This window comes from Notolepis coatsorum (assembly GCF_963971535.1).
Source record: "Notolepis coatsorum genome assembly, chromosome: 10".
Taxonomy (NCBI): Eukaryota; Metazoa; Chordata; class Actinopteri; order Aulopiformes; family Paralepididae; genus Notolepis; species Notolepis coatsorum.
Window position 1 is genome coordinate 15,097,260 of NC_140174.1, and position 22,518 is coordinate 15,119,777.

At 47.2% G+C, this 22,518-nt stretch overlaps 1 protein-coding gene across 1 annotated transcript in view; it reads right to left on the reverse strand.

Moving 5' to 3' along the window:
- Positions 1-22,518, reverse strand: part of pgap3 (post-GPI attachment to proteins phospholipase 3) — a 43,779-nt gene that overhangs the window by 14,951 nt on the left and 6,310 nt on the right. Inside the window, exons 3-5 of the mRNA XM_084323610.1 lie at positions 12,937-13,089; positions 11,744-11,806; positions 799-860 (exon numbers count right to left, since the gene is read on the reverse strand). Of these exons, the coding sequence (XP_084179736.1) occupies positions 799-860; positions 11,744-11,806; positions 12,937-13,089 (278 nt within the window). The remainder of the gene's footprint in view (positions 1-798; positions 861-11,743; positions 11,807-12,936; positions 13,090-22,518) is intronic.

Below are 22,518 nucleotides of genomic sequence, written 5' to 3' on the forward strand. Positions count from 1 at the left end.
CACGCGCCAGTGACTTTATTTCCGCCTTGGAACTAATGCAGGACTGAGGAGTGCTTATGCGTAGTAACGATATTCTACCACTGGGAGCTAGGTACGCCAGGTCTGAAATGTTCGTAGATGTACGCACAAAGTCAAGTTCAAATCGAAATTGATGAATCCCACTCTTTGCTTAGAAATGATCGTACGCACGGGTTACGCACAGATCTGTGCGTAGAACACGTTGATGCATGAGGGCCCAGGACTTTTGGGGCTGCATAAGAGAATGCTGTCCTGCCGAGTCCTGTACTAGTCCGTGGAACTTTAAGTGTGATCCAGTTACTAGATCGTGTTTGATGGGCTGGAGCATTCCTGTCCAACAGGGCAGCTATATACTTAAGTCGCTTTGGATAAAAGTGTCAGCTAAATGACTAAATGTAAATGTAAATGCATATACGGTGGCTGTTTACCGGTCAACGCCTTGAAAATGTACAAGAGCCAATGATAGTCTCGCCAAGCTGCCAGGGATGGCCAACCAACCTTACTGTTGTAAAGGATCCAATGGTGTGTATCATACAGTACCTATCTCCAGTAATAAATCTAAGTGCAGAGTGGTACACAGAGTCCAAGGGTTTCAGGGTGGAAGCTGAAGCGTGACGATAAATGACATCTCCATAATCAAGAACAGATACAACTATTGACTCAACAACTCTTTTCCGACAGAATTCATCACAACCCATAATAACTCACCACAACCCATTACGGCATCAAAGTACGTTAAATTGAAAATCATAATTTCATATTAGTGATTTTAAAGCTCACCTCACGCAGCACAGGTAGATTGAATAGAGGATGACTGCTGACGCACAGAAATAATCCATTTTCTGTAGGAAAGGAACACAGAGATATTATTATTATATTACAAGGTTATGAGCAACAATGATCAAGGCCGGTGTGATTATATTTGTTCCTTCGGAATGGCTCATTGAAAACCAGCATTGTCAACACTGATGTGTGTGTGTGTGTATGGATATGGTGCGTTTGTCTATGCCTGGGTCTTCTAATATGTCATGATGTGCTCTGTCCTTGTGTCCATGACTGTATTGTGCCCTGTATCCCTATCGTATGTTCTGTGCTTTTGTTTGTGTTTTTATTCTAATGTTATTTATCTTGATTTTATTCTGTTTGTATTGCTAACCCTTTTTTTTTTTACACAGGATTTTAGCCTGTACCTTCTGGCAGGGGGACTGCCAATGGAAATTAGCCTTTTGGTTAAAATTGGGTGCATTTACATGTGTAAAATGTTTTATTAATGTACGCTGTCCCCCTTGAACAAATAAAGTAAACCTAAACTAACCTTCTTGTCAACATGGCTACGAAAAATACCAAAACCTACAACACATTTCCTGTCTGGTCCAACCAGCCAACAGCAGGCTAGATCTCATGACCCACAAGTCATGGAACACCATTGTTGTCAAGACAAGCATGAAACCACTCTGACCCACTGTATTACTGTACATGAAACGCTCTGACCCACTGTGCTACTGTACATGAAACCACTCTGACCCACTGTGCTACTGTACATGAAACCACTCTGACCCACTGTGCTACTGTACATGAAACCACTCTGACCCACTGTGCTACTGTACATGAAACCACTCTGACCCACTGTGCTACTGTACATGAAACCACTCTGACCCACTGTGCTACTGTACATGAAACCACACTGACCCACTGTGCTACTGTACATGAAACCACTCTGACCCACTGTGCTACTGTACATGAAACCACTCTGACCCACTGTGCTACTGTACATGAAACCACTCTGACCCACGGTGCTACTGTACATGAAACCACTCTGACCCACTGTGCTACTGTACATGAAACCACTCTGACCCATGGCGCTACCTGCACACACATAAGACTAAACGACCAGGTCGTCCTTTTAGATTAAGATTCAAATGTATCGTCATTAGGGATGGGTATTGGGTACCTTTCACAATTGAACCGATACGGTACCTGTGAATCGATACCGCTACCCTTTTTCGGTACTTTAGTCTCTAAAAATGTAATTACCTACCTCAGTCGTGAACAAAAAAATCAAAACTTCACTTTCAGCCGTTTTCGGCTTGCCAGTGCCCCGACTGCTTTGTTGTTGAATCAAGTCAAATCCTAGGTAAGCGTATTGTAGAGGAGCCAAAGCTATATATTTAGGTTATTGTATTATATGAATGTTTATATGTTTATATGTTTATTTACATTGAAACGGCATTAGGAATATTGATTGGATTGGGGTGGCTACGTGGCGTAGTGGGCAAAGCACTCGCCACGAATGCGGAGACGCTGGGCTCGCCTGTTCGAGCCGGTTAGAGCCCAGCACTCCACATTGCTTTCAGTTTAGCTGGTCGTTCATACTAATACACATTGGCCGTATTAGGGGGTGGGAAACTGATGGGTGGGGATCGGGCGTTGTGGACAGCGACTCCTACAGGTCGGTTGGTGCGCCTGCGCAGTAGAATCAGGAAGTGTCGGGGGCAGCGTGAGCCTCCCACGCGTTACTCCTCGCCACTGAGAGATCGAGCTGCGCAGGTGAAAAGATGCGACTGCTGTTACCTCAAGTACCGGAGGGGACTTGTGCTATGTATGACTTAGTCCACATTGCAGCCGGCTTGTGGGAGGCAAGAAACAGCGTTCGTGACAGGGGAGGGTTGAATTGGATGATACGAAATTGGGATGGGAGAAAATATAGAAAATGGGAGAAAAAGTGGATAAAAAAAAAAAGGGAATATTGATTGGATTTAGATAGTCATTGACTGTACATGTTGTACTGCTATGTTGACAGTGAGAAAATAATAAAGTTACACTGGCTTCATTCTTTATGTCCCTATGTCATTATGTCCCCATGTCATTATGTCCATATGTACTAGGGATGTCTGATATTATCGGCCGATATTGGCATTCAAATATAATATCGAAAATTATCGGTATGGGTTAAAAAAATATTATAATAAAAGACTTTTTTTTTTTGTAACATTTATTTAACCTTTATTTACCCAGGCAAGCAAGTAAGAACAAATTATTATTTTATTTATTGTGAAAAGTATGCATAATGTTGTGTTAATTCCACGACAAGAGATATGTAATCTTAATTACCTGAAATTATTCCGTTTTTTTGGGGGGGAAACCCTGCATATAGTGCGGTGGCTTAGCACCAGATTTGAGATGGATGTGGACACGCCGGACAAAAGCACCAAATTTTCCCCACATGTTCCTCATCATCATAGCTTTCATTTTGGGGTAGGGGCCACGTCATCATGATGGATTTCAAGATGGCCGCCATGTAAAATCAAGGTTCTGCCCATTAATAAATATCTTGGTCCATAGCGGGCTCAATATTTGAGCGAACACAAAGGTATTGGTATCCCTGTAAACTAGAGAAGCTAAGCTTTCTATTAGTATCATTTTCATTAAGCCAAACTGTTGGGAAGGGGGTTTTAATAGGCAATGATTCAAAATTATGTTAAATTTTCGCCTAGAAAAAACTGCCATGCTCATCTTCCAATAGGTCCCTTGGATATTCACATGAATATATCAGAGTGCACATTGGTTTTATAGGTACCCACAAGCCTCTTCTTTCCAGACATACCCACTTTGTCCAACTTGCATGCTATTTGGGGCAATAATCAAGCAGGTTTGTGCATGTGGTACAAATGTGTCGAACATTCTAACAACTGCCAAAAATGTGAATGTTGGGTTAGGGTTAGTTGTTAGAATGTTGAACATAGAAGATCAATTTTGGTGTCAAACTATACATTTTCTGGGTCAATAAATGTGTTAATGCTATGAAGAATGTCACCAGATGAATATTTGTACCATTCTAACAACATATTTACATAATTTTTTACTTGTTTAACAGTCAGACATGCATGAATCAAATAGATATTTTATTAGGATCACTCGTTACATTTATTATTATTATCATAACTCTTTAGCCCGTATAGGCGTATTTAACTGTTATGGGGATATTTTCGCGGGTCTTGTGCAGTGGTCTCGTGCCCACGAAAAATATCAGAATGTTTCATAAAAGGTCCTGCGGTATACTGGCCAGCTCTCAGTGCGCGTCTCGTGACAGCTGTCGTGGACAGCGTGATAAGGGACATGTTTAAAAAGGCAAAACATAATATAACAGGTAAGTCAAGTGTCATTACTTTAGTTATCAAAGCTGGAATCTCTGGACATAAGCAATAGGGATGGGTACCGTTCACATTTGAACCGACATGGTACCGGTACCTGTGAATCGATACCGGTACCCAACGGTACCTTTTTTCTGTACTTTAGTCTCTAAAAATGTAATCTACCTACCTCAGTCGGAAAAAAAATATCCAAACTTCAAATAACTACACTTTCGACCGTTTTCGGCTTGCCATTGCCCCGACTGCTTTGTTGTTGAATCAAGTCAAATCCTAGGTAAGTGTATTGTAGAGGAGCCAAAGCTATATATTTAGGTTATTGTATTATATGAATGTTTATATGTTTATTTTTATAACCTTACATTGAAACGGCATTAGGAATATTGATTGGATTTAGATAGTCATTGAACCGTATTATTTGTCATAATAGACCCTTCTAGAACATTCGTGATGTCACAGTATGATGTCATAGTCAACCATTCTAGAACATTTGTGATGTCACAGTATGCTGTCATAGTGGAACATTCTAGAGCATTCGTGATGTCACAGTATGCTGTCATAATCAAACATTGTAGTACATTTGTGTATCTATATATATTCAACAAGAACAATTCTCTAAGAGGAAGAACGGCAAATGGAGCTACGAATTCCCAGAACGACCGATATTTGCGATCAGTCGAAGGGCGAGGGGTCGGAGTACAGTGGGGAGGAGAGTGAGAAAGAAGAGAGGGAGGAGGAGGGGTGGGGAAAGTACGTTTGCTGTGGAACGGTGGACGAGCCTTGCCCACCGTGTTGCTGTGTCAAAGGGGATGAGAGGAGAGAAGAACTAGCTGTAAAGAAGAAGAAGAAGGAAGAGGAAGAACGGCAAATGGAGCTACGAATTCCCAGAACGACCGATATTCGCGATCAGTCAAAGGGCGAGGGGTCGGAGTACAGGGGGGAGGAGAGTGAGAAAGAAGAGAGGGAGGAGGAGGGGTGGAAAACGGTGAGGAAGAAGAGGAAGAAGCGGACGGAGAGGAACGACAGCGATGGGGATAGTCAGGGCAAGGGTGAGAGTAGTGGGGAGGAGAGGGGGGGAGAAGGGGGGAAGAGGAAGAAAGTGGGGGACGATAGCTCAAGTGGGCCGGGAGACGAGGGTGCTGGAAAAGATGTGGCAAAAGAGGAAGTGATCCATATAGTGGTCAGGCTTGAGAGGGAGAGGGGTGAGGGGAAGGTAGGTAGGCTCGAGTGGCCCAAACTCATTGCCGCGCAACTAGGAGAGGTAAAGTACGTGAACGTTTTGTGGGATGGGAATCTGGCCGTAGGGTGTGGTAGTGAGGGGCAGGTGGAGGTGGCTAGGACGATGCGGGGCATTGGGGGGGTGGGTATAAGTAAGGTGGCGAGAGTAGGGGAGAAGAGGGGGGGGGGATGTAAGGGGGTTTTAGCTGGGGTACCGGTCGAGGTTACAGTAGAGCAGCTGGTGAAAGAGCTAATGGAGGACGGGCGTAATGGCATAGTTAAGAGTGCAGAAAGGATGAAGAGGGGAGCAGAGAGGGCAGTGACGGGGACGGTAGTGATTACGTTTGAGGGTGGGGTTGTTCCTAGGGAGGTGTTTGTAGGGAGTAGGATGTATAGGGTTAGGGAATTTGTTCATAATCCTCTTAGGTGCTATAGGTGCCAGGGGTTTGGCCATATAGCTACTACGTGTAGGAAGGGGATGAGGTGCGCTAGGTGTGGCGGGGAACATGAATATGGGAAGTGTGGAGAGGGAGTGAAGCCGAAGTGCTGTAGTTGTGGTGGGGAGCATAGTGTAGCGTTTCGGGGGTGCGAGGTGATGATGAAGGAGGTCGCGGATCGGAGAGAGAGAAGGGAGGGTAAGTTGACGTATGCTGGGGCGGTTAGCAGGGCAGGACAGGGTAGCCAAGAAAGGGTGCAGGGGGTTGAAGGAGGGCATTTGGCAGTGAGGGTAGAGCAGGTGGAAAGAGAGAGGGGAAGGGAGGAGAAATTAGGTATTGTGGCCTTCGTGGCAGGGGTAGTTACTGGTATGGCAGAGGCTAAGGGTAGAACAGAGATGGTGAAGATGATTGTTAGGATAGCGGTTCAACATCTGGGATTGGAAGGTCTGGACTGGAAGGAGGTGTGTAATGAATTGGCTGAGGGGGCTGCGAGGGACAAGGCTGCGAGGGACAAAGCAGCCCAGGATAAGATAGCAGGGGGCAAGGAGGGTCCCGCGGAGGGGGGCTCAGGCAGGAAGTAGCAGCAGTAGCTGCACTCCAATGGACAATGTAGTTGGTGACGGGGTCCAGTAGAAGAAGAAAAAGAAGGTGAAGAAGGAGAAGAAGGAGAAGAAGAAGAGCCCATAAAAAGAATTGCGGAGGGCAGTAATACGCCACGATGCGTCTACTCTGCCGGAAATTCAAATAAGAAGAAGAAGAAGAGTCATTGTGCATCTTGAAACAGTGCTGAGCAGTACTGAACAGATAGACTAAACAACATAGATTGAAGCCTGCATCTCTCAACCAAGGTGCCTTGCCGACCGTTTTGCTGTGGAAAGAGCTGGCAAGTTGATTTACGGCTTTCAGGTGAGGAGGAATTTTCATGTGTCGAGTCGGCGGTGATTTTGGAGACGGGGAAAATACAGTTTTCTTACCTTGTAGTGACGTGAATATTTAGGAAAATAGCTTTAGGATCACTTCTGTAAAGAAAGACTTCGCTGTGGAAGAGAAATAAACCTTTTTGATATCTTTGTTTTACACTGGAGCGGCTGTGGACCTTATTTTTCTTTATCAACGAACGTACTACTCACGAGTAAGCAACTTTAACCAATAGAGTGGAACGTCGGCCCTGATACGTATATTGTGCGTGTGAACGTTGACATGAAAAGAAAAAAGGTTAAATTTTTTTTAAAAAGTGCAAAAAAAATGAATAATTTTTCTTTCTTTTACGGTATCTCACATGAATCGATACTCGGTAGTACCGATGTGTTTCGGTAAGTACCTTTAAAAGTACCGAATTCGGTACCCATCCCTAATAAGCAATGACGTTATAGTTTAAAGCTAAACTATACGTTTTTCTCTCTTGTTAGAAGAGGGATAACTTCTTCAGTTAGATTTGATTTGATCTTTATTTATCGTTCACATTCGAACCGGTACCTGTGAATCGATACCGGTACCCAACGGTACCCTTTTTCTGTACTTTATTCTCTAAAAATGTACCCACCTCAGTCCAAAAAAAAAATCCAAACTTCAAATAACTACACTTTCAACCGTTTTCGGCTTGCAATTGCCCCGACTGCTTTGTTGTTGAATCAAGTCAAATCCTAGGTAAGTGTATTGTAGAGGAGCCAAAGCTATATATTTAGGTTATTGTATTATATGAATGTTTATATGTTTATTTTTATAACCTTACATTGAAACGGCATTAGGAATATTGATTGGATTTAGGCTACGTTTAGACAAGCGTTTTGTGAACAGAAACCGCAAAAGTCGTCTTGCGGTTTCACTTAAAATTTTACGTTTAGACAAGCGTTTTGGGGTGGAATTCTCCGTGCAGACGACGCTGTAACGACGGAGCCCCGCTGTCACACGATTGGCGCATATGTCACATGACGTGCTGTGAAGACCCGCCCTACTCTGCCTCTGATTCGCAGACTGTGGATGGGGAATGTGATTGGACCAAAGCAGAGTCACTCACAGACAGTGGGTCCACTCACGCCGCGGGACAGATTCTTGTGTATTTAACCCTTTCACTGCCACACGACAGCCGGTTGTGTGATAGTAAAGGGTTAACCTTCTGTCGTGTGGCAGTGAAAGGGTTAAAAGTACTGCCAATGTAGCCTTCAGGTGATCTCCGTTGATATAGTCAGACATACTTGCTTTGTTTACGTCTCGGCTACTGGCGCATACCTGCTACCTGTGACGTAAGCAGTACGCGCGACCAGAGCCGTGACAACCCTTTCGTCATCGTTTTAAACAGATTTATACGGTTTGACAGTTTAGACGAGAGCGCAAAGCTTTTGCGTTTCTAGGAATTCCACCCTGGAAGGTAGTCTCACTTTTTTGCGGTTTCACCCCGTAAAAACGCTGTTTCCGTATAAACGAAAGGCACATCCGAAAATTTTTTTTTGCGGATTCACCTGCTAGCGTTTCCGTCTAAACGGGGCCTTAGATAAAGTCATTGAACCGTATTATTTGTCATAATAGAACCTTCTAGAACTATGATGTTATAGTCAACCATTCTAGAACATTTGTGATGTCACAGTATGCTGTCATAATGGAACATTCTAGAGCATTCGTGATGTCACAGAACATTTGTGTATCTATATATATTCAACAAGTCTCTCAGGGCAAAGGGAAGGAGTCGGGTTGTGACAGAATGGAGTATAGTGGGGAGGAGAGTGAGAAAGAAGGGTGGGAAAGGGTGGGGAAGAAGAGGAGGGTAAGTGAGGGAAAGGGGAGGAACGACAGCGATGGGGGCGAGAATAGCCAGGGCAAGGGTAAGGGGTCGGGTGGTGACGATATGGAGAAGGAGGAGAAGAGGGAGGTAAGTGAGGGGAAGGAGAGCAAGAGGAAGAAAATGAGGGACGATAGCTCAAGTGGGCCAGAAGGCGAGGGTGGAGGAAATGATGTTGCAGAAGTGATTCATATAGTGGTTAGGCTTGAGGGGGAGAGGGGAAAGTAGGTAGGCTCGAGTTGCCCAAACTCATTGTCGAGCAATTAGGTGAGGTAAAGTACGCGAGAGTTTTGTGGGATGGTAATCTGGCCGTAGGGTGTGGTAGTGAGGAGCAGGTGGAGAGGGCTAGGAAGATGAGGAGCATTGGTGGGGTGGGTATAAGTAAGGTAGCGAGAGTAGGGGAGAAGAGGGAGAGGGGATGTAAGGGGGTGATAGCTGTGTAGTTTGACATAGGGGTGGACGGTATAAACGGTATACGGTATAAACGGTATGAATTTGCGCTATGGTATGGATTTTGACTACCTTGTAACCGGTAGAGCAGCTCTAAAATAGCAATCACGTCATGTAACCACAGCCACTCGTATTTGCCCCTAAAAATAGATAGAATTAGTCATAATAGATGTGCGAACTGGAAAAAGTTATTTAGGAGCACAGAGGCTTCACGCAGTGGGCGTGTCAACGCGCAATTGTCATTTCATAATACACAGACGCAAACTAGCTCTTCCACCCTGCGTTTGAAGGCTGTGTGACAACTTCTCTCGCAAGTCGCGCAGTTTCTATGTGTAATGTAAACTCTGCGACGAGTCCAATGGTCTAACATGCTTTGCATCCTCGCCATTCTGGAATGCCCACGTCGCGCTAAAACCTTATGTAATGTTAACTGTCGATGTACTAGCCTCAGCAAGCTAACGTTAGCTGGCTCCACTATAGCAGCCTGTCGATGTACTAGCCTCAGCAAGCTAACGTTAGCTGGCTCCACTAGCAGCCTGTCGATGTACTAGCCTCAGCAAGCTAACGTTAGCTTGCTCCACTAGCAGCCTGTCGATGTACTAGCCTCAGCAAGCTAACGTTAGCTTGCTCCACTAGCAGCCTGTCGATGTACTAGCCTCAGCAAGCTAACGTTAGCTCCACTCTAGCAGCCTCCTCCCTCCCTCGCTCTCTCTCTGCTAACAATCCTGATTCGATTCTTGAACCTATTTCATTAAAAAGGAAGATATTGATGGACATTAGCTATAGTATTATATAGAGCTCAGCAGCTGTAACAGAATAACAGTGTTTTACCCCTTCAGAAGCATTTATAGACATTTTAAGATAAGTTAATATACCGTGATATATACCGTTACCGTCTAATCTATGCTTCAAATTATACCGTGATATAAATTTTAGACCATACCGTCCAGCCCTAGTTTGACACCAAAATTGATCTTCTATGTTCAACATTCTAACAACAAACCCTAACCCAATGTTCGACACATTTGTACCACATGCACAAACCTGCTTGATTATTGCCCCAAATAGCATGCAAGTTGGACAAAGTGGGTATGTCTGGAAAGAAGAGGCTTGTGGGTACCTATAAAACCAATGTTCACTCTGATATATTCATGTGAACAGCCAAGGGACCTTTTGGAAGATGAGCATGGCAGTTTTTTCTAGGCGAAAATGTTACATCATTTTGAATCATTGCCTATTAAAACCCCCTTCCCAATAGTTGGGCTTAATGAAAATGGTACCAATGGAAAGCTTAGCTTCTCTAGTTTACAGGGATACCAATACCTTTGTGTTCGCTCAAATATTGAGCGTGCTATGGACCAAGATATCTATTAATGGGCAGAACCTTGATTTTACATGGCAGCCATCTTGAAATCCATCATGATGATGTGGCCCCTACCCCAAAATGAAAGCTATGGTGATGGGGAACCGCACTAATATATCGGTATCGGTTGATATCGGTATTGGAAATTTGAGTTGGACAATATCGGTATATCGGATATCGGTAAAAAAGCCAATATCGAACATCCCTAATATGTCCCTATGTCATTATGTCCTGCCCCTCCATAGCTACTGACAAACCATCAGAGCCGATTAGTGGGTTTCCAAAACAACAGGGTCAATAATATATATACAAAGAGGCTTTGGACAACTTTTGGAGAGAGAGACCTTATTGTCAATAACCCGTCAGAAAGGCCTTCAATAAGCCATGGAGGGCTTCGTGCAACAAGTTAGGTAAGATAATATAAGAGGGGGGAGGGGAGGTACAGGTGTAGCCGGTGTGATCTTACTGCGTTGTGTCTGTTTCGATTCGACCCCTGTTAAGGGATTGCCCTGAGTGGGAGTTGAACCCCGGTCTTGCGCACCGGGGGCGACATCACAGACCACTGTACCAAGAGGTGAATTCACTTCTTGCTACTGGGTCTGGATGCCTCTGTGGAGTGAGTTTACTTGCAGTACCGCTTAACGTCCACAGCCACTTCACTTACTGTCCCTCGTGACTGTGGATAGACTGCGGTACCTCCGTTACACAGGTATGGGCAGGGTAATAGTAGAAAGACATAAATATAGGCAATAAAATTTGATCCGAATATAAAAATGAGAAAAATAAACAGTATAAACAAAAAGGTGCAGATCAGGGTCTGTATATATCAGGGTCTGTATTGCACACTGTTGATTCTATTATATGTTATTTGCACATTGTTGCGGGCAAGACCACCCGCATTTCATTGTATACTTGTATGCCGTGACAAATAAATCTCTTGACTTGTATGCTCCATCGGTGATATTAACCCTTTCACTGCCACACGACAGAAGGTTAACCCTTTACTATCACACAACCGACGGTCGCCTGTGTGTTGTCGCAGTGAAAGGGTTAACCGTTTGGTGGTGCGGCAGTGAAAGGGTTAAAAGAGTAAAAAAGTAGATAAACTAAAGGCTGAAATTGGAGACACAAGTGTAAAGCTAGCATTGGCACTGCGTTCACCACGGAAGGGCTTTTAGCTAAAGGTGAATTGGGAAGAGGATCAGAATCTAGCCGTTGTAATTCAGAGACAACACACCACAGCTGGACGGTAATGATGACATTAGAACGCTGGTTTGGCTAAAAGACGCCCTGTTAACATGGCAGGCTCCGACACGCAGCATTGGACCAGTACCTCTGTGAGATCGGTGTCCCGGGTGTGGAACACTGTGGACCAGAACCAGGCGTTGAGAGACACCTGTGGAACAACACACACACACACACACAGCCCGTGTTAAGCATGACGTCACCACACAGAAATGCCTCAAAAGTAAGTCTACATCACGTTTCCCTCTTTTCGGTTCAATGTCTTGAGATTTATTTGAGTTGTTTTGTTTGTTTAAAATGTCTGGAAAACACTATAGAATAATATGGGGGGGGGGGGGGTGCGGCTGGGTGGCGCAGCGGACCAACGCAAGAGACACCGGGTTTCGACTCCGGCTATCGGCGTTGCCTCCGGCTTGGGCCAGCCGTCATACTAATTCAATTGGCAGAATTAGCGGGTGGAAGTCGATGGGTGGTAATCTGGACGTTGTGGACAGCGACTCCTACAGGTTGGTTGGGGACGCCTGCACAGCAGAGACAGGAAGTAGCGGGGGTAGTGTGAGCCTCCCACACGTTACACCTCGCCAATGAGAGTCCACGCTGGCAGGTGAAAAGATGCGACAGGCTGCCTCCTCGTGTACCGGAGGGGACACGTGATGCAAGGCTTCTATCCTCCCTACAACCGGCCAGTGGGGGGCATATGCGAGCAACGTTCAAGACAGGGGAGGCAAGAATTGGTGGTGGTGGTCTGATACATGGGGCTACCCACCAGAGAGAAGGCGGTGGTGGTGGTCTGATACATGGGGCTACCCACCAGAGAGAAGGCGGTGGTGGTGGTCTGATACATGGGGCTACTAGGGCTAAGCCCAAACATTCGAACCTTCGTTCGTTACGTTAGCATTCGAATTTTAAATCAACATCCAATTTTTTTTTTTTATAGTTTATTAATAGTTTTATTTTATTTATTATGTGTCTATTCATTCTGTTTAAACCAATGGGTTTTTTTCTTCACAGTTGCAGATAAAGATTAGGCTACACTAATATTATAGTATTAAAAACTGATGAGTTATATTCATTAAAGAAAGTTGATTTAATAAAAAAAATACTAATTTAATCACTTTATTCAAATTAAGGATTTAGTTTGAGGATATAAATTTTTTTTTAATTTATTTAGAATATATATTTTTTTTATTAAAAACGAAGGTTCGAACGTCCGTTCGAAAAACCCTGACGAAGTTCGAATCCCAAAAACAGGCTTTGGGGACAGCCTTAGGAGCTACCCACCAGAGAGAAGGCGGTGGTGGTCTGGTACATGGGGCTCTGGCGCGGCACGACGCTCCGGTAGCGCAGCAGCATCAGGAGGCAGGCCAGGCCATTCAGCAGGGAGGCCAGAGCCGCCGCGGGCTCCTCGAAACACAGGAAGCGCGCAAACGGCCACTGGGGGAAGAGAAGAGACGTACCATGTAATAACATAATAGACACCACTGAACATGTAATAATATAATAGAGACATACCACTCAACATGTAATAATATAATAGAGACGTACCACTGAACATGTAATAATATTAGGGGTGTAACGATTCGACCTCACAACGATTAGATTTTTATTATGATTCTTCAGGGAACGATTCAACGCATCATGAAATCTCTTCATTTGACCACGATTCGATTCGATACATTTTCTATCAGTTAATTCCCCAAAAAAATTTGAATACACAAATGTGGCTGGGGGAACTGATTCACTCAGCATGAATGAATGGACTATAGGTCAATAAAAACAACAACAACTAAAAAATATAAAAACATTAAAGGGGAACTATCTTATAAATGGCCTTTTTGAGTGTTTAGCATTGTTTCCTAGCTATGTGAACTTATATTAATATGATCTATGTCTCAAAATTCTCATATTGGCGCATTCTTCCAATTCTCCTCTCACAATATTCACCCTCACTGAACTGAGTCATTTGAAAATGTGCCCTATATGTGATGTCATAAAGACACCGCTGCATGTTAATGTTCAGGCGAACCAGAACGCGCAGTGGTTTAGGAGCCCAGGCTCAAAACAGCTCGAGATCTTGAGGTAGAAAAATGCTGTTTTTGAGGACTTGATTAGAAATACAAAACAATGAATAAAAAAATATATATATATTACAGAGGTGTTCCATAGACTCACAGGAATTGTGTAAAAGTGCCCAAATAGTGAAAGAAATAGTAAAATAGTTCCCCTTTAAAATATTTTATCGATGCAGTTGAATCGTCACATTAGGATCGATGCATCGTTACACCCCGAAATAATATAATAGAGACATACCACTCAACATAATAATATAATAGACGTACCACTTAACATATAATAATTAAGGCTGTCAAAGTTATCGCAATTTCTATGCAAATTTGCAATGCATGAAGGTCATCCTTTTGTGTTAAATGGCTGCTTAAACAAAAGAAATGGGGATGAATAGTTCAAGTGTAAAGTTCAAAACACTACTGTGTTAGTAATCATTAGTGTAACTGAGGGGTTACAAAACCCTGACTGTATTAAAGATTGTGATAGATTAAACCACTGCTATGTATGTACTTTAATTACTGGCCAGACATCTAATATATGGCAGACACTCATAATAACACGGCACTGACAAAGAAATATCATTTGAGGGTATTTATTATTATGCATTAATGGTTACAGATATGAGAATTAGGGTCGCGCTTGTATGGCGAAGAATAGGCATAAAGTCAGTCAGTAGCATAAGTCAAAGGGAATAGAATAGTTCCTACGATGGGGCACTAGGCTAACGCCGCCTGGCGTGGAATGGCAATTAGAGAAGGCAACGCTGGTACCGCTGGAGACACTGGGTTCCTCCCAGAGTTGTAAGTTCTGGAGGAGAGAGGAATGTTCGGATACTCAGTCTGATCAATTGAAGAAGAAGGGGATTCACGTACAGAAGCCAGTCCTTGTAATCCAACGCTCAGCAACAAAAGCAATAACTGTAATCCAAATGCTCGATAGCAAACGATGATAGCCAGCTAGCCTCGGTCCATGAGGCCAGCCCGAATGTAGATCCTCACGGTGTTTAAATCCAAACGACAATGGAAATAAACGATGCTCTTCTCCAGGTAGTACGTTCCACTAGGGCTGGGCGATAAAACGATAACGATAACTATCGCGATAAATTATTTCCTCGAAATAAACATGAAACGTGGTCGCAAAGTTTCGATATATCGATTTTCCAAGCTTGGCTCCGTTCAGCCTCGGCTCAGCACACTCACTCACAACAACCAGCGTTACGTGATGACGTGCTTACGCACAACAGCTAACAACCAATCAGTGAAGGAGATGGCCGAGACCCGGAAGGAGGTAGGACTCACTCAACAACAAGGCTTGCTAGGCTAATTAGCTTGCACAGCGTTGTTTTATATATTTACGTGCCGAGTATGTGTGTGTTTTGAATTCTGAGGCCACGTTTATGGTAGTGTGGGATATACAGTGGACGTCGTTTCAATATATTGTGGCGGAAGAGAGTATTTTAGTGTCATATTTATTGTCATGAGATACTCCGCTTGTCGGCTAACGTGCGCAGACTGATGACGACATCAACTCGACTTGAGACATTCGCAGCAGCATAAGAAGTTAATTAAACTTGACGGACATTATATCGACGATAATTATCGATATCGAATTATATGAAAATAATTTTATAATTTTATCGCGATAACGTTTTTGGTCATATCGCCCAGCCCTACGTTCCACAATCAATATAATCCAACCAATACTGGTTCTGCAATCGCCGCCGTCGGTTCTCCTGTGCACATGTCCAGCAGGTTCTCCGACTAGGCCTCCTCGTGTGCTGGTACCAATGTATTTAGTCCACGCACACTGGCTAAGGTCCACTAGCTAAAACGGACGAACTGTTGGGTAATGCTACACACGAACGAACTGGTGTTTGGCACGATACACAATAAATTAACGACTCTTTACTTCACATTAAGCTAGGTCGAACTTGACGTTACTGCATTAAATCTGACACTTTTACTATTCACTCCGCACGTGGTTCTCAACGCTCTGTTAAATGCATGGCTTCTCACTTCATTAGTGGATGAACGAACTGGATGAACCAGCTACTTAGACGAACAACTACAGTTCGCACCTGCGCCGGTATATATACTTAAGTGGCTATCTAGTGCCGAACCTCAGTTCTCGTCTCGAATCAATACGCTGTCTCCGGGCATGTTGTGACATGCCCGGATTCGCCTTTGAACCTGACATTGGGGGCTTGCGGTCTGGCGCCGATAGCCTTGTCCAATAGGGAAAGCGAATATTACTATGATTCAAACGCAGGCTTAAAGGGATATACCGTGTATATATAAATAATATACAAAGTATATAAAACAATAAATGTAGATTCTCAGCTTTAATCTGGCCCTTCACAACAGCCGCCTCCTAATTAGTCCGCACCTAATTAGTTAAGGAAAACAGATTAGTCCAGTCAACTGCTCAATATCTGTTGTGAGGAGTAGGGCAATCTACAAAGTCAGTGGGTCATGGTCGTCATCAGGGGAGTCAGGGATCTCCGGCAACTCTATCAGCCTCGCCACGGGTCGGGTGTAGGTCCGCCCTTGGACAATAACTTCTGCCGCTCTGACCTTCCCGTCGGCACCAGTGATCACTTTGCTTACGCGGCCAGCCGGCCACATAGCTCGGGGTAGTGACTGGTCTATGATCATAACGACTGTGTCCACTTTTAAGTTGTCCCTGTCCTTTACCCACTTCTGACGGGCTTGGAGGGACGGTAGGTAGTGGAGGAGGAAACTGTTCCAAAACTGGTCAGCCAATACTTGACTGTATCTCCACATTCTTCGGCCGTTCGCTTCTTCAGGTCTGTACACCGCCTGTGGAAGGGCTCCAGCCGCCCCGTCAAGAGAGTGTTTGGGGTGACTGGGTCGACGTCGGCTACATCACTTGAGACGTACCCGAGGGGCTTCGAGTTCAATACGCCCTCGATCTCCGTGAGGACTTCTTCCGCCACGGTCTGGGCCCCAAGCACGGCGTACAGAGCTGTCTTTATAGAACGGACTTCTCTTTCCCAGGTTCCCCCGAAATGAGGGGCGTTCGGGGGGTTGAACTGGAATTCGATCGGAGAGGGAGCGAGGCGGGTCTTAAGTTCTGGGCCCATAGCCTGGAAACTCTCTCTCAGTTCTCTTTCTCCGCCTTTGAAGTTTGTCCCTTGATCAGACAACAATGCAGACGGTTTCCCTTTTCTTGATATAAATCTCCGGAGGGACATGAGGAATGAATCCGTACTCATGGTCTGAAGGAGTTCTATATGCACTGCTCGGGTGGTCATGCACTTGTATACAATGCCCCACCTCTTCTCTGTCCCTCTTCCTTTCTTGACGTAGAGCGGGCCGAAGCAGTCCACGCCTGTGGAGTGGAAGGCCTTCTCGCCGAGTCGGAGGCGGCAGGGAGGCAGGTCGGCCATCATAGGTATACTGGGCTGTGCTCGCCACTTGCGACGGTCTAGACAAGTCCGTTGGAAGCGACGTACTGCTTCTCTCCCTTGCAGTATCCAGTAACGGCGTCGGATCTCAGCGAAGATTCTCTCTGCCCCAGCGTGGTGCACATCCTCGTCGTACTTCTTTATGATAAGCTCGGTGACCTTGTGTCGACTGTTGAGGACGATAGGATACTTGACGTCATCCGTTAGGTCCGGGGCCCGTCTCAGACGACCACCCACCCTGATGAGGTCATGGGTGTCGAGCTCGGGGGCCAAGGCGAGCAGTCGGCTGTCTGAAGGGATTGGCTTTGTTCCCTGCAGGCAGTCTAGCTCATCTGGAAATGAGTCTCGTTGGGCTCGCTGTAGCAGAAGTTCTGCCTCTGCGTAGTTCGATGCGTCAATGTCTGTAGTGGGGGGAACCTCAGGGTGGTGCCACAAGAATGTCTTTATCTGCGCACTCTCAAAGGTTAAGCAGTCGTCTATGTTAGGGTCCGTGGGGGCTGGGACGTGCGTCAGCCCACAGAACATAGATTTCTTGATCTCTGCCTCCTCTTGACTAGCCTCCCGTGGTGTGGGGGTAGGCCACTCCTCCTCCGGGAGCTTGAGGAACTCAGGACCGTCACTGTAAATGTTGAGACGTGTGAGGTCATCTAGAGACATCCCCCGTGTGATGACATCGGCTGGGTTCTGTTTGGTGTCAACGTACCACCAGCACGCTGATCCTACCAGGTCTTGAATCTCGGTGACTCTGACTCCCACGAAGACTTTGTATCTACAAGAATCGGACTGGATCCATGCAAGTACAGTCATGGAGTCTGACCACAAGATTGTCTTTTGCACCGTTATGGTGAGTTCACGTTGTATCAGCGTGGCAAGTTGCGCGCCTACCAGAGCTGCGCAGAGCTCTAGACGCGGGATAGATTGTTGCTTGCGGGGGGCTATTCTTGAGCGAGCCAGGACGAAGGCTGTGTGTACTTCTCCTCCCTCCTCTCGGGCTCGCAAGTAAGCCACCGAACCGTAGGCTACTTCCGAGGCGTCACTGAAGACGTGCAGGTCCATCTGACACGTCTCCAGCCGCACTGTGGGTGGGAAGTAGCTCCGGCGAATGTTCACATTTTGGAGTGAGCCGAGTTCTCTCTCCCACTCTCTCCAGGTGGAAGCTAGGTGGTCGGGTATGGGGTCGTCCCAGCCCTGTTCCTTGTCCCACAGTTCTCGCACGAGCATCTTCGCCCGAGTGGTGTAAGGTAGGATACACCCCAGCGGGTCGTATTGGCTTGCGAGTGTTCTGTATACGCTCCGTCGAGTGGTCGGTAGAGGGGTCGACCTTCCCTGCTCCTGGGTCAGGGGTGTGTGCTTATAATGGAGCGAGTCTGTTTTGAAGCGCCAGACGAGGCCCAATGTCATTTCCTGTGCTTCACCTGGGGTGGTCGCCATCCAGGTCTCGCTGCTTGCTGCCTTTGTCTCTGGGGAGAGGCTGCGAAATACTTGAGGGTCACTGCTGGCCCACTGCCTAAGGTCGAAGCCGCCTTTGATCAGGGAGGCTCGGAGCTTAAGTAGGATGGCTTCGGCTTCTTCTGGCGTCGAGACGCTTTGTAGACAGTTGTCCACGTAGAAACTCCTCTCTACGCTTTGTCTGACCTCCTCGTCAGCTTCAGGGTCTTCGTTCACGTGTTTTTGCAGTGCGAACGTGGCACAGCATGGGCTGCATGTGGTGCCGAAGGGGAGGACCTCCCATTGATAGATGGAGGGTTGCTCATCGTTGATCCTCTCTCTCCATAGGAACCGCAGCAGGGGCTTGTCCTCCTCCATCAGTCGCACCTGCAGGAACATCCCTTTGATGTCGCCGCTGATGGCCACCTTGTCTTGGTAGAAACGTAGTAGTACGCCGAGGAGGGAGGGGCCGAGTGTCGGGCCGGGCAAGAGCAATTTATTCAGGTTCTGTAGTCCGATCTGGTAGCTGCAGTTGAATACAATGCGGTTCTTGCCGTTGTGGTGGACCTTGTGGTGGGGTACGTACCAGGATTCAGTCGTCTGGTCTGCCTCTTGATTGTCAATTTTCTTGATATGTCCCGCTGTGATCAGTTTGTCGATCTCAGCGCGGTATATAGTGGCTTGAGTGGGGTCTTTCGCTAGACGCCGCTCGGTGTTCAGTAGATAGCGTTCTGTCGCTTCTTTTGAGGCGTGGAGGGTGGGCATCCCCTCTCGCCTCAAGAGTGGAGTTGCGTATCTCATCACTCCGTCGACCTCGACCCTCTTTGTCTTCTGCTCGAGGAGAGCTATGGCATACGTGTCTTCCTTTGAACGAACTAGTTTCTTTTCGTTCTTAAAGGGCATAGAGTCTAATGTCCATAGTCTCTCGACGTGCTGCAAGAGGGTGGTGTCGTCTTCGCTTATCCTCGTGTAGAGGCAGCGGGTGGCTGTCGGTCGGTTGGAAGACCCGGAGAGGGGGCCTTGTAGTGTCCAACCCAGGCGGGTCTTGACCGCTGCTGGACAGCCTCTGGGCCCGATGTGGACCTGGTCCGTTGGGACGATGAGGTTTGCATGGTCGGATCCTATGAGCAGGGTCGGGGTGGCGCCGTCGATGAGCGGTATAGGTAATTGACATAGGTGCACGTATTTCTCCGTCAGCTGTGTGATGGGGTAGGTATAACGTGACAGACCTATGTCATGGCTTGTGAAGGCGTTAAGTGATGCTGTACCGCTTCTCGGGCTGCTCGACCGCTGCTATTGTGAATGAGACGTTTTCACCCTTTATGGTGTTTAGGTCTCGCCGAATAGTACGGATTGTCATTGTTTCTTCGGTACCCCGCAGGCCCAACTGGGCTGCGGCGGAAGCGAGGAGGAGAGTCTTTTCCGACCCATCATCGAGGACAGCGTAAGTGTCCAGGACCTTGTCCTCGTAGCTTAGGAGCACTCGGACCACCTTCAAGAGCACTCGGGAGCTCCCGCTCTTCGCAGGGTCTATATACATGACATTTACTTTCGAGCTGCTTTGTGGTACGGGTCTCCTCTTGTTGCTGTCGTGCAGGACCTCCAGGTGGGCGCCGTTTCACTTGCTGCATCTTTTCTTCAGGCGGCACTCAGCTGCCATATGGCTGCGCACGCAGCGGAAGCAGCGGCGGTTCGCTTTGATCCACTGACTCACTTCGTCAGCAGTCAACTTCTTGAAGGTGTCACATTGAGACAGCCAATGTTCATTTTCGCAGTACTGGCAGGCAATCTTCCACTTTCCCTTCGCGTGGGGGGTGTTGTGGTTCTTGTGCTGCGGCACTGACTCGGCCTGGTGCATAACTGTCACTGACCGGCGGTTATCATTGAACCTCCGCGTTCCATCTCTAGGGCTAGAGCCACTCCACACGAATGTGTCCAGTCGTAGACTGCTGACCTCCCTGGCGAGGAAATCAGCTAGGTCTAGGAGGGATGGTTCTGGGCCGTTGGGGTCACGGCGGTCTTTCTGCCGCCGAAAACGCTCTTGACGGGCTGGAGGGAGCTTCTCCAGTATCCGCTCCACGTTAGAATTTGCATACAGTTCATATCTCCATCCATAGCGCGCGTCGAGGGCCACCAGAGCATCTGAGTAGGGGGTTCTTGAGTTTGAATATGCCAGCGCTATGTTATGCGCTCTGGGCACTTTGAGATGCTTGAGGAGGATGGCATATTTATAAGACTCGTCGTGGACACCGGACATTATAGTCTCTAAACACATGCGTAGTTCTGTGTACTGTGCTCTGTCCTTGCGCGTAAAGTCTGGGAACGTCGGTGTGCCAAGGTAGGATGCCATGGATGGCTGGGACACCGATGAGCGTAGGGGGAGAGGCCTCCTGGGCGAGTCTCCCCGTACGGGTGGTCGTGGGTTAGTGCTGGGTGGGTACCAGAGGCCGGGCCCCCAGGTGCTGCTCCTCGGTGCTGACTGTGCATCAAACTCACCCATGTGTTGGGTCGGGGGTTTGTAACGCAGTGACTCGGGGCTGAGGTCGGGGCTGTACTGGGCCTCCTGGTCCACAGTAGGTTCGTGCTGGTGGGCTTGATGTCCCTCCTCTTCCTCCGCTAAGTCTTGGAGCCTTCTAGTTAGTCTCTCGGCGACGTAGGCTGGTTCTTCCCGTTGGCTGGGTCCCGTATAGACCGGTCGGGGAGGGGGGTCGGCAACGTAGGCAGGTTCTTCCTGTTGGCCGGGTCCCGTGTAGATTTGTCGGGTAGGGGAAGGTGCCCTAGACCCGTGTCGTGATGATCGCCGGGAGCTCCGTGTGGAGGAGGGGGGGGTCGCCCTCTGGATCAATTGTTCTATCATCTGCGCCTGCAGACGGTCGCGCTCCGCTTCGCGATGTGCATTGGCGGCGTCGCGCTGTGCATCGCGCTGTGCATTGGCGGCGTCGCGCTGTGCATTGGCGTGTTCTCGCTGAATGTTCTCTTCAGTCTGGAGGCGCCTTTCCTCCAGTCTGATGCGTTCGTGCTCACTCTGTTGTTGCGCTTGGAGGCGCTCTCGTTCCGCTGCAGAGTGTTCGCGCTCACTAAGTGTCTGTGCTTGGAGACGGTCGCGCTCACCCTGGATACGGTCTCTTTCGGTTGAAGCTGTCAGCATGGCGATTAAGGCTTGCGCTAGTCTCTGTTCAGCCTCGCTGGGGGATGACGCTGATGGAGGTGATCGGGCGCTGACAGGGCTTGGTGGAGACCTGTTCTCTTGGCGCGCTTCGAGGTCCATCTCTTGAGCGCTGCTTCTTGCTTTCTCCCGCGCCCCGAGGTCCATCTCTTGAGCGCGGTGCTCTTCCCTTGGTTGCGCGCAGAGGTCTGTCTCGGGTGCGCGCTCTTGGGTCTCTGGCGTCCCGGGGTCTATCCCGGGGGCGCTTTCTTTATCCTGGGGCGCTCCGGGGTCTATCCCGGTGGCGCTGTCTTGGGCTATAGTCACGTCATGTCCCGCCTGTTCCCCCCCGTGAGCTAAGTCAGTTTCGTTTGAACCCACTGGGGTCTCTACTGGTGGGGCCGACAAGTCGATAGGATTGGGCATGCTTAAACTATCAGTTTTATCCGTGCTTAACGTCTTTTTAGATAAGCTAGGAGGTAAAATGAAAGCGTAGTCCTCCAGGTATGGAGGTGGCTGACGTTTGCGCCTAGAGCGCTCTACTTTGGGAGAGCCGTCTGGAGAGTGTCCGCCGCTGGCCATATCAATATAATATGATATTAAAGATTACTGATACCCTCCGGCTCGAAGGACCAATTGTAACTGAGGGGTTACAAAACCCTGACTGTATTAAAGATTGTGATTGATTAAACCACTGCTATGTATGTACTTTAATTACTGGCCAGACAGTACATCTAATATATGGCAGACACTCATAATAACACGGCACTGACAAAGAAATATCATTTGAGGGTAT